Genomic DNA, 13,191 nt, shown 5'->3' with positions numbered 1-13,191 from the left:
AATGCAATAGCTGGATTGGTTACCACCCATTCTGTCACTACCCTGCCAAAGTACTCTAAAGCTGAGGAATTCACATGTTTGGCCCATTCCTTTCGCTCTTCTCCCCCACACCACCACCCCACACACAAACATGAGCAAGAGGATGTTCATCACCCTCTGAAAAGTCACGTTGATGTGGGGCAGGGAATCAAAAAGGTTGCACAAGTTTGGGAGGCCATTCCCGCTTTAAAGGAAAAAGATAAGAATTCATTAAACAAACACTGGTTGGATTACTTCAGAAAATGATGTTGGAAGATTCCTTTCCTAGCAGATTCTAAAGCAGTTTTGAGACAGAAATACACTGCCCCGCCCCAGACACTGTTGTGGGCTCGTGTAAAGGCTGCAAAAGTAGAGGGAAGTTTTTCCATGATTTCTCAGGGGGGCCACTCCACACACAGACACACACGCACACACACCCCAATAACAACTCCTGACTAGGGATGTATGGGCAGCGTAATATCCTCTCCATCTGTGCTTCGTGGATTGTCAGGCACCTTTTGTTCTGGTGTCTGTTCACACACAGATGTGATTTTTTTTTTTCATCATGAGGAAAAATACACAAATAATTATGTAAGAGGTTTCATAACAATTTACGTAATCTACCTTAGTACGTAATATTTAGTGCACTGTCCCCCATTCCATTCTACTTTTCCTCCGCAGAAACCTGTGTATTTTCCTATGAATAAATATGCGTAACTTTTGGGAAAGTAAAAAAACAACAAGTCCACAGACTCTGCGCAGCCTGAGGGGACCGCTCCACAGTGGATTCTGCAGGTCAGATTCTTGAAAACCTGAGCTCATTTTAGTCCATCTCAAATTTCTTCAACATCCCTACTCCTGACATTCTAGAACCAGTGTGGTGTAGTGTTAAGGTGTTGGACGGGGACTTGGGAGATCCAGGTTCTAGTCCCCACTTGGCCATGAAGCTCACTGGGTGACTTTGGGCCAGTCATGGACTCTCTGCCTAACTTACCTCACAGAGTTGTTGTTGTGAGGATAAAATGGAGAGGAGGAGGATAATGTAAGCTGCCTTAGGCTCCTTGAAAGAGGAAGAAAGGTGGGATATAAATGTGATTGATAAATAAATAAATAAATAAATATTTAAAACAAGGCATTTTAAGTGGATATGTGGGCTGTCAGGGTTGTCACTGCTTGCAGTGGTGGATAAGCATACTTTTAAAATATAGTATAACTGTGATAGCCTTTTGTTTACAAGTTTAAGGATTAAGTGTAGCAACAGGTAGACAGAACAGATTTTACAAAATCCATACATCCCTACCCAAAAGACATGGAAAAGGGACAGATGTATATATATACATTATAATGTACATTACAACAGCATGGCCACCTAGTTCATATGCACTGGCTTCACATGTGAAGCAGGACACCGCCCCCCATAAAGGAGTTCACCAACCCCCGTTCTAGATTTCTTTGAATTTGGTAGTTACTTGAAGGAATAGCGCTTTTCACATATAAACAACTGTGACTCATAAACTGGAAGTGACTCATAAACTGGAAGTTAACATAAGGTTGCACCCCTAAGCATGCTTAATTGAAAGTAAGATCTATCAATATCAGTTAGGGATGTACAGATTTTGTTTAATCTGTTCCATCTATGTTTTGTGGATGGTCAGGTGTCTTTCATTCCATTGTCCCACTCATTGGTGGAATTGGATCGTTTTCCCCCTTCAGAAAAGTGCACAAGGAAGCCCACCACAATTTATGTAACTTTCACTGGCATGTAACATTGTGCGCATTTTTCTTAGCTCAGTGTACAATCAATGAGCAGAGCGCACAAAAAAGAGTGCTACACAGCAGAGGCTGAAGAGAGTTCAGAGATGTATAAAATGTTGTGTGGGGGTTGGGGGGGTTGTTTTTTTTAATGGTGTATATATTATCATATTTTGCAGTAACTTTTGTAAATTTGCATACAATTCAGGAATGTAAAAAAATGATCCGCACGCCCACGTGACTCATAAGATGCCAGTCTGCTGTGGAATCCATGGGTCATATTCATAGAAATTTGAAGTCATCCATTTCAGGTTTCTCCGAAATCCCTAGCTGGCAGTAAGGATATGCATCTCTCAGTCTCTCCCCAGTGCTTGCTGAGAAACCAACTAAAAGTGGCCATTCATGACTTTACAAATAAGAGCAAATGCACTGTTGTTGTCATATTGTTAGCACATTTTCCAGTTACTTCCATGCTTTTGTATGACTGAATTTGTGTACAATTCCATAAGTTTTAAAAAATGGTCCACAAGTCCCTGAATCCACATGATGTGGAAGGTGCTGGCCAGCTCCAGAAGCCATGGGTTGGATTCACAGAAATCTGAAGTCATCTGAATCCATTTTGGATCACTCTGATATCCCTCTTTTTTAACATAAACATTGCATAGGAAATCCAATCACTGTCAACTGAGATCACAGGAGTTTCAATATGTTAATAACCTTATATTTATCCACAAAGGTTCTTCAGGGGTTTAAGATTCAGTTGTAATTAATGAAATATATCTCTCCATATCTGTCCATGACATGATGGTCCCCAATCTCTCTTTCCAACAATCCTTCCTTCCTTCCTTCCTTCCTTCCTTCCTTCCTTCCTTTTAACCACTTTGTATATCTTTCCCTGCCAGCTTCCTTCTTTCTGCCTGTCTGTCTGTCCATCCATCTCTCTCTCTTTCTAACCAACCAGTCTCCCTCCCCCCTCCCTCTTTTCACCTACTTTGCAAATAAGTTTGCCTACCTACCTCCTATCCCCACGCTCTCTGATATCTGTAATATCAATAAGGCTTACTTCAGAGAAAGTATGTTTAAAACGGGAGCATTAATGTGAAATATACTCTTATCAGCAGGTTAGTCAGTCTCTAGAACTGTTGACTTGAACATAACCATCTCTTGCATTAGTGGCTGAAGCCTGAAGAAGATTTTGTTCACACAAGAGAAAAAGGTAGAAAGGTCTATGCTGGGATTCCTTCAGGGTCCCTAAAGGTTCAAGGTCATTACCTGAATCATTCTCCCTTCCATCAGTACTAAGATGCTTGGCTAATAGCTTTGGAATGAGAAAGAAAATCTCAGCGATTATGTCAAGAATGGAATGGCAGTGCCAACAATGAAGAAAGAACAAAGAGAGGCTTGTCACAACGTCATTCCACAATCCAACTGAATTCTCTAAAAGGATTAAGATATAGAATATTGTACAATGCCTCAGAACATACCTGCTTTGAGATAAGATTATGCACAAACAGTAATGAAAGCGAAAAAGAAGATCACACAGAACGTGATAGGGAAGTCTGGCTGCTATAATGGACACTTGATCCAAGACAACTGTTAATACGTATGTCTTCTCTAATCACCTAATCATGCAATTAACATTCTCATCTTACCTCTTTGAATTGTTAAAAAAAGAGGGAAGGGAGAATGGAGCATGAACACCCCGTCCCAATTTGCAAGTGTAGTTAAAAGAAAAAGAAAAAGTATTTAATAAGCAATTTGTTTAAGTAAGGTGGAAAAGGGGCTGAATTTGGCAAAGGATAATACTTAACAGCCCTCCTCTCATTTTTACAGTAATTCAACCTGAGTGAGATTATGATTTATTGATTTATATTCATCCCAATGATGTGTAGTGGAAAGAAAAAATTTCCACTACTATATTTTTCTGCAGAAATTATTTCCAGTTTTAGAAATGCATTGTTGTATTTTATTTTATTTTAAGTCATAAATCATCCTTTTAACTGCAGTTGCCAGGGATTAAATCTGGGACTTTCCACACACAAAGCATCTACTCTTCCATTGAGTCCCTCCACAAAGCATCAACATGCATTCAAATACCAGTGGAAGAATACAGTGCCCCAGCTCACATGTCACAATAACCCATACTTAAAAAGAAAAAGTGGATTGTCTTCAGCGAGATGATGCATGCTGCCCAAATGCTTGGGCTACAAGCAGAAGCAGCTAAACCCAGGGGTACTCCATTTAGCAGAGTGTTGCATCCCTGGACCCCTGGCTTGTCTCCCCCCTGGCAAGCCAGGGAAAGATCCCATAGTTTGTTCTAGGGTTGTTTCTCTGGCTTTGCGGGGAGATAAGCCTGAGCTCTGGGTTCGGATGCAATGCTAAATAAACCAGGGATGATGCATCCCTGGATTTTTTTAGCTACTCCCACTTGCAACAGGAGTAATCAGGCAGCATGCATCAGCATACTAATTTGTGTATAACAACTCACAATTTTTAAAAAAGAATGTGGGTTGTCATGACATGCAGACTGGGCTAATACATTATTTCATCGCTTAATCTTTCAGTACTTTCTAAATAAAATAAAAATGGACATCCTGGATGTGAAAGCAGAAAAGCACTACAAAAGGAAAGAAGGAAGCTTAAAAAAGAAAAAGAAAATGTTACGAGAATGGATATACTTTCTCTGATAATCTTCAGGTGGCAGAGGCAGTGCTTTTTCAAGTAGCCTTTGGGATGCTCCAATTTTGGAATGTTCTCATTTCTTGCTGCTGCTTTTAATTAGTTCTGTCTTTCCTGTTCTGTTCTGTGGTTTATACTATAGTTCTGTTTTGGTTTTCATGGTTTTTAACATTTGCATTACAGATTTTTTTTTTTTTTAAGGGCCACAAGCTGCCTTGTGGCCCTTTTCAGATCAAAAAGTGGGAATCTATTTTTTCAAAAACAAACACATTAACAAAATAAGTAAATAAAACATACTACTGTGCCAGGGTTATCTCTTGTTTGGTGACTGGCTTTCAGAATGCAAATACATTCTGGGGAAAGAATGAGTTGGAGAAAACCAGAATTTCTACATTCAATATTGAAATTTTCTCCAGATGAATTATGTCATTCACAACTTATAATATATTTGGCTATTTTGCCTTATTAACCAGTACACCACTGAAAATTCCTAAATTCAGGAAGTGAAATTTTTTCTTATGATATCAGTTTTCATAGCTGGTTATGTATTTAAAAGAGTGGTCTAGAGAAGCTCTTGAGGAAGATTATTCTTAGTTAAAATGGTAATACACCGGTGTTCTGTTGGACCGATATGTTTGTTATGAAGCTGATATGTTTGTTATGATGTATACGCATTGAAACTTATTGATATGAGTGATATGGTACATATGCATTGGAAATATTCCCTTCCCTGTAATTTGGTGTACACTATCAATTGTGCTTTATTCATCATATACATGTTTATAAACTTCTATTTATTTTATATAATATATTGATCAAGTGCAGTTCTGTAAGTTCCCTTGCAGCTTGTGTATTTTTGTTGAGTTGTCATCCCGTCTTTTCTGTTTTGCAGCATAGCCAGGTGGGCTTAATGTTGGACATGGATTGGGGAGATGCAGGTTAGATATCCCACTCAACAATGATGCTCATTGGGTGACCTTGCACCATTCATTTTCCCATCCTAACTTAATGCACAGGGGTGTTGTGACATTAAAACTGGAAGGGGAAAGACCAGATATGCACTTCCTCATAGGGAGAGCAGAACAAAAACATTAGTAATAGATTGTTTTGGCAGGCATCAAATATAAGAATACATCAGTTGTCAAAAACTATCAATGATGAAATACATTACATGCCATTTCTCAAATGCTATTAGATACAAAATACAGTCAAATGCCAATTATCGTGTAATGGCTAAATGCCATTGCATCCCAGCTATCAAATGCTGATGAGTAATATCAAATAGTGAAATCGGAGGATCATGGAATGCCAAGTATTTGGAGAATATTCAGCAAAGTATTCTGGGAATCATTAACATCAAAGCTCATACAGCAGAGAGTTCGAGGAGGTATATTCATTTCCATGCTAAAACAGGGGTTGAACTGATGTTCCAAATGCTACGAAGTACAGATTAGTTGTATGTCATTTAAAAAAAACACACAAAAACATTATTGAACATTTGGATCACCTGAGTAGAAGTTCAGCTAGCCAACTGGAAACAACCTTTCTATGCCAATATGAGAGCCCCTTTCATTGTTAATCCCATGTTTTTTGCAATTTTGATGGGATTCTGTCTAGAAGTGATTCAGTTCTGCAGAACAGGGTGTGCACGTAACTTGTTCCATACCATCTCCCAAGCAAAGAGCACACCATTCCTTTGCTGAACCTAATAAGCTGCCTCATCTCAGGTCAGAGTATGTATCCATCCAGCTTAGTCTACTCTACCCTGCATGGACAAATGGCGGGTGGCCATGGTCTCACATAGATGATCCTTCCCATCACCTGGGACTAGTCTTCCCAAACCTGGTGCCCTCCTGGCAGGTTGGACTACAACTCCCAAAATCCCCCAGCCAGTCACTGAGAGTTGTAGTCCGTCCAATACATCAGGGTGGCACTAGGTTGGGGAAGGCTATGCTCTTTTCAGCTGGAGATGCCAGATGTCAGGATTCCTTTTGCCCCTGCTGAAACTTCGAAGGGCAAATCAAAACACAGACAAGAGGCTTCAATCCACAGCTTTTAATCCATTTACTTCAGTGGGTCATACAGATGCAAATTGTCAATGACTCACAGGCTACACAGGAAATGCCTTCAGGGAGTTCAAAGGAAAGCTACAAAAGTTGCCCGCCATTTGAAGAAAAGGCGGGCGCACTATCCTAACTTAAGTGGTGGAGGGAGATCTCCCTCTCTCTTGTGAGGCCTCTAGGTGCAGCGGTTCACACCAGGCCAAATCAGGCAGACTGTCTAATCTCTGCCCCGGTCACCTCTCTCTTGGCTCTGCGTCTGCGCCTGGCATCTAAGAATTCAGGTTCTCCAAGCCCTGCCTCTCCTTGTTTGCTATCTCTCACAGGGGTGTGTGAAGACGGGCCCTCTCTGTCCAGCTGGGCCTTTGAAACCTGAGGAGTCTGCTTATTCATGTCTGTACAAGCCTGGGAAACTTCCTCCCCCACATCTTGCAGTTCTTCTTCAGAATCTGAACCATTCTGCCACTCCTTATGTTCAGGGGCAACGCTGACACCAGAGATGGAACCTGGGGCTTTTTGCAAAGCTGGTGCTCTCCCACTGAACTATGGTCCTTCCCCCTGGTGAAGGAGCTTAAGGACATCATTCTGTTTTAAGGAAAATCTCCCCAAATTTGTGCAAATTTCCTAATTTGCTTCAGTCCTAGGTAGGATTGCAGACAAGTAATGGGGTGCTTAAAATGTTTGGAACAAGCTTACAAAGGGACATACAGTCAAGGCCAGAAATATTGGAACAAGGATAACTGTTTTGGCAGTTGGCCTCTGTACACCACCACATCGAAATTGAAAGGAAACACACCCAGATGGGAGCAAAGTCAGGACTTTCAGCTGTAATTCAAGGGGCTTGACAAAAGTGGGGCGCTAACCATTCAGGAAGGACAGCCAGTGGCATACACACACACGCATCGTTGGTGGCTCATAAGTAATGGAACAAACCAACATCATTTCAAACTTAAAGATCGCCTTCAATACCTGGATGAAAATCCTTTGCAGTCAATGACTGTCTGAAGTCTGGAACCCATGGACATGACCCAATGCTGAGTTTCCTCCCTCGAGATGCTTTGCCAGGCCTTTACTGCAGCTGCCTGCCTTCAGCTGCTGCTTGTTTGTGGGTCTTTGTGCCTTCAGTCTTGCCTTCAGTAAGTGAAAATCATGCTCTATTGGGTTGCGATCAGGTGACTGACTTGGCCATTAAAGAACATCCCACTTCTTTGCCTTGAGAAACTCTTGGGTATCTTTTGCTGTATGTTTTGGGTCATTATCCATCTGCAATACGAAGCGGCATCCTATCAGTTTGGCAGCATTCGGCTGCATCTGAGCAGAAAGTATAGCCCTATACACTTCAGAATTCATCCTGCTGCTTTTATCAGCAGTCAGGTCATCAATAAACACCAGTGACCCGGTTCCATTGGCAGCCATACATGCCCATGCCATAACACTGCCTCCACCATGTTTGACAGATGATGTGGTATGCTTTGGATCATGAGCTGTTCCTTTCCTTCTCCATACTTTTCTCTTCCCATCATTCTGGTACAAGTTAATCTTGGTCTCATCAATCCAAAGAATCTTATTCCAGAATTGGGCAGGCTTTTTTAGGTGTTTGCTGGCAAAGGCTAATCTGGCCTGTCTGTTCTTGAGCGTTACCAGTGGTTTGCACCTTGTTGTGAAGCCTCTGTATTTACATTCATAAAGCCGTCTCTTGACTGTAGATGTTGACAATGATATGCCTACCTCTGCAAGAGCATTCTTGACCTGGCTAGATGTTGTGAAAGGGTTCCTCTTCACCATGAGCAGAATTCTGCGGTCATCCACTTTAGTTGTCTTCCGTGGTCTTCCAGGCCTTTTGCTGTTGCTGAGCTTGCCAGTTAATTCCTTTTGTTCAGGATGTTCCAAACTGTTGTGTTGGCCACTCCCAATGTTTTTGCTATCTCTCGGATGGGTTTATGTTGTTTCTTCAGCCTAATGATGGCCTCCTTCACTCGCATGGACACCTCTTTAGACCTCATGTTGGGAGTTCCAGTGAACAGCTACCAAATGCAAACTCAGAACCACCTCCAGGCCTTTTAACTGCTTGATTGGTCATGGGGTACCCAGGAAACAGGCCACACCTGGCCATGCAGCTGCTTGTCAGCCATTCGTTCCATTACTTATGAGCCACCAACGATGGGGGTGTGTGTATGCGACTGGCTGTACTTCCTGAATGGTTAGTGCCCCATGTTTGTCGAACCCCTTGAATTACAGCTGAAAGTCCTGACTTCGCTCCCATCTGGGTGTGTTTCAACTTCAGTGTGGTGGTGTACAGAGGCCAAATGCCAAAACAGTTATCCTTGTTCCAATATTTCTGGCCCTGACTGTTTGTAGCTGCTTTACACTGAATTAGACTATTGATTCGTCTTAGCAATGGGCGAACATGCTGGCTGGGGAATGTTGGGAGTTATAAGACTTTTTTCTCTCTAAACGTGCATAGGATTGTGTCCTAAGAGTCATTCCTTTGCTCCAGCAAGACCTGGAAACTATCATCCTGTGAATGGGGATATGGATCTTTAACAAAATTATCAGCATCCTTGCTAAATTAAAATCTCACTGGTTTTCTTTTGAGGAGAAAGATCCGAGGGGGGGGGAGATGAAATATTTAATTTTGTGCACCCTCGGAACTTCATATCCTCCCTCTTTTTTTAGTCTTTGGTTACTTTCCTCCTAGGGCTTCTCTGGGAGAAGCCATGACAGCAAAATTAGTATAACACTGATAACACATTTGTAACACAGATATGCCCTGAGATATGAGCCATTCTTTATGTTTTGCTTATCTTAGCCCTAGGAAGAATGTTGATAATTGGAACAAGTGGTTTAAACAGTGAAGTTATAAACAGGCACAGCTGACTTCTTGGTCAAATCAAAAAGCCCAAAGGGCTGTTTACACAACAGTTGCACATAGACTCAAACTAGGGGAGAAGGAGGATGGATTTTGCCTCCTGGTTCCACCCCCAGCCATGCACACCACTGCTAAATCATGAAGACTCCCAGTTGAGCTTTGCATGTTCTGTTTGGATCAAAACAGCAAGTTTTCTGGCCTTCTGCTTTAGATCAAGGGATCCCTTAATAAATAATAGGAACTCCAAACCTATCTATCATCTACAAAGAAAATTCAAAGCTTCCAATAATCCTTTGAAAAGCTAAAATAAAGCTCAGGAACATGTGTGATATAGTCCAGATGTGGACAAGTAAGGCGACAAGAGAAGAAAGCAAGGCCTAAAGAAAACAGTTGTGTCTGACTATAGAAAGAAGTCCTCTGGCATGGTGAAGCAATATCTAGAAGCATTTTTTTGCCCAAAACCTCCCACCCCTTTTGACATACATTGATAGATGCTGCATATAAGGGAAAACACAAAATCTTTAAATTGGCATCACTCTTACCTTGCACTGCCCAGATACACATATGGAGGTTCCATTTTGGTCACATGGCGTCCCATCGATGACCTTCTCTGCTTGCCTCACGTAGAATCGGTATCCTACTGCTCGGCAATTAAGTTCACATTTCTGACTGCCCTTAACTGAAAGAGAGGAAAGACCATGTTATGCATATGTATTGGATGGGCTATAAATATGAACACTCTAGTACAAAGTCCTCCCAAAGACAGGCTTGGGCAGGCCAGGGCCAGCTCTACTGTTAGCCAGACTGAGGCAACCTCCTCAGGTGGCAGATGCTGGAGGGGATAGAATAGCAGAGATGTGTAAGCCATGTGGCCTACTCCATGCACCCCCAGCTAGCCTGCAGCCCTCAGGAGGATGCTGTCCCCATCACTAGTGCTGAAATAAGATTCAGTTGGAAGAGGAGGTGCCATCTTGTCCTTTGCCTCAAGCAGCAAAATCTATTGGACGGGCCCTTGGCTTAGGTGGAGGAAGCCAATGGGGATGGGGGGGAGTGGAGCTGCCCCTTACTAGGGCTGTGGGAACAATTTGTTTCCATTCATTTTTTTATCAGGATTTTACCTAGTTCACACCTTCCAGACTGAACACAGACTTGGATGCAATCTGTGGTCAAAGTCCATACATTTTCAAGCTTGCAATGTGATTTGTGGACACACACAAACCCCAAAATGAGTTCAACAGCATTTGTACAAAAATGCACATGAAAAAAATGTTTTGTTTTTTTAAAAAAATCACACATATCCACTTTAATCGATGGAAGAATGCATACTTTTCAAAGATGCACACAACTGATGTGCAGTTTGTAAAAATTCATATGAAAGTACACATGGACTTTTATGCAAAAAGAAAAAAAGCGGAGGTCACAATCTGATACGGACTCAAGTCAGGATGAGCTTTGAGATGGAATTCGGAGAACCTTGGTGGACGCGCGTTTTGGTGATTTGCATATCCCTACTCAGTACCTCCTTCACTACTTCTGCTTTGGGTTAACTCATTCACTTCACACACACACACACACACACCAATCTCTGATTTTCTGTGGACATGATTCTGGGGCACTTTCTAGTGTCCCATGGAGTTCCACAAACAGAGCAGACACTCAGAAATTTTTGGAGCTATCAACCAGAACACAGCAGAGCTGTACAGAGAGACATCTTTTATTCACTGCAATGCATCATGTAACATGGAACTTTGAACAATGGCACAAAAGGCAACATTACAGTATGTGATGATTTACAGGTCAGTAAATAAGCCCACAAGTGTTACAAGCCTGCACAAAAATCAAAAATCAAAAGCTTGCCAGCTGGGGGTAATCCTCCAACAGCCTGCTACATTTCTATGCTGGTTGCAGAGGAAGAGGCTTCATAAAAACATAAGAAGAACCCTGGTGAGTCAGACCAAGGGGCTATCTAGTCCAGGATTCAGTTCACACAGTTGCCACACAGCTGCCTGTGGGAAGCCCACAAGCAGGACATGAATGCAATAGCAACCTCCTGCTCATATTCCCCAGGAACTGGTATACAGCGGCATACTGCCTCCTATGCTGGAAGTAACATATAGCCATCATGACTAGTAGCTATAACTAGTCCCTCCTCTGGCAGCCTGCCTGGTTTCTATGCCAGGCACAGAGGAGGAGTAAAGTGCTCCATCCCTACTTTACCAGCATGCTTACTCGCCTGCATGGAATTCATTGTCACCCATGGCTACCAGGTGAGTGTTTAAATACAAGGCTAGACTGTATTATCTTAGCCCTCTTGAGCACCAAGGCAGGATATCAATTTAAGAAAGAAAGAGGATGAGATGATCTTTGGTGCAACAATGGCACTAAAGGAAGGATATGATTCTATGATCTATGATCTATGATCTATGATCTATGATCTATGATCTATGTCACGAAGTTGCATAACGATCAATGCCCTAAGGAAGCCTTCCCGAACCAAGTGTTCTCCAGATGTGTTGGCCTACAGTTCCCAGCACTCCCCAGCCAATGAAGAAATTCCTGGTCCAGATACTAATAAGAATGCAGAACAGACTCCCCCCCACCAATTGTGGCAGATTTCAATATGGCTGCTAGAATGCCTTTACTGCCTCGGGGAACACTCCAGCCTGTAGTTCTGGTAATTCACCACAGGAGGCATCAGCACCCAGATCTGTGTGTTCCTGTTTGTAGCTCCTCATAAAGAATTGCAATATTCAGTGTGCGTTCTGCTTTTGTTTCCTCAATTCAGCAGCAGCACTGGAAATGTCTACCAGGTGCAAATTTGCCCAGCACAGTAGTGCAGCAGTGGGAAAAATACATACCTGGCAGAATTTTCCTTTCTATGGAACTTAGAATTATGGGTGCCCTTTAGGGAAGTGCAAATATGCTCCATCTGTGTTTTGTGGATTGCCAGACATCTGCCATTCCATCATGCACTCATTGATGGATTTTTGTTTAGGGATGAATGAGAATTTCATTCCACTTGTGCTAATGTACTTGCACTAATGTGAATAAGCACAAGTGTGCATTAGCACTAATGTGCATTAGCACAAATGTCCATTAGCGCAAGTATGTATTAGCAGAAATGCACATTAGCACAAGTGCAAATGTTCACAACCCCCCCCCCAATTAAAAACCAGTCTGAAACTCCACAGAACCCATGCCACTTGGGAAAAGTTGGTTGCCTGCAGAACCTGCAGGTCAGAGCCATAGAAGTCTGAACTCATTTGAATCTGCCGTAGAATTCTCTAACATCAATAGTGCCCTTATAGGTTAGTAGCAAAATAAGTCAGGGCTGCTATATATTTCATCGTTTCAATTTCTTCTGGCTCCTACACACACACTCACACACATGTTTTTCTACTGTATTAAGTTTTCTCAGGATCATTTCCCCACATCTTCAAAGCAGTGCATAAGGTCTCTGCAGCACATAGGTTTTCAGTAGTACAGTTACTGATTGCTGGCTAGGAGACCACAGAATCAAAAGGGAAAGCAGAGAAAAATCTGTTCCTAATCAGAATGTGCTCAGAAGCAGCTGGGCTACAGTTTGCCCAATTCCCTTCATGGGCTTGTTTGAGATTAGACAGTGGCTAGGGTTCTAACAGTGCAAAACAATAAAAGGAGAAAAGAGGGCAGAAGAGGTGATGCAGTTACAATTTTACTGCATGTTTTAAAAGCACCTTCATGACGTTACCAAATAATATTCATTAATTGTCCTTTTCACAAAACATTGCCATTAACTTTTTAAGTAAAATTTAACGAGAGAGTGATCAAATT

At 42.0% G+C, this 13,191-nt stretch overlaps 1 protein-coding gene across 1 annotated transcript in view; it reads right to left on the bottom strand.

Annotated features, from left to right (window-relative positions):
• THSD4 (thrombospondin type 1 domain containing 4) overlaps positions 1 to 13,191 on the bottom strand; it is a 564,631-nt gene that overhangs the window by 360,929 nt on the left and 190,511 nt on the right. The window contains 1 exon segment of the mRNA XM_084817856.1: positions 9,921 to 10,057. Coding sequence (XP_084673982.1) covers positions 9,921 to 10,057 — 137 coding nt within the window.

The sequence above is a fragment of the Heloderma suspectum genome, chromosome 11 (assembly GCF_057233095.1).
Source record: "Heloderma suspectum isolate Gila_16-S chromosome 11, 16-S_ref, whole genome shotgun sequence".
Taxonomy (NCBI): domain Eukaryota; kingdom Metazoa; phylum Chordata; class Lepidosauria; order Squamata; family Helodermatidae; genus Heloderma; species Heloderma suspectum.
This window is presented reverse-complemented; position numbering and strand designations above follow the sequence as displayed.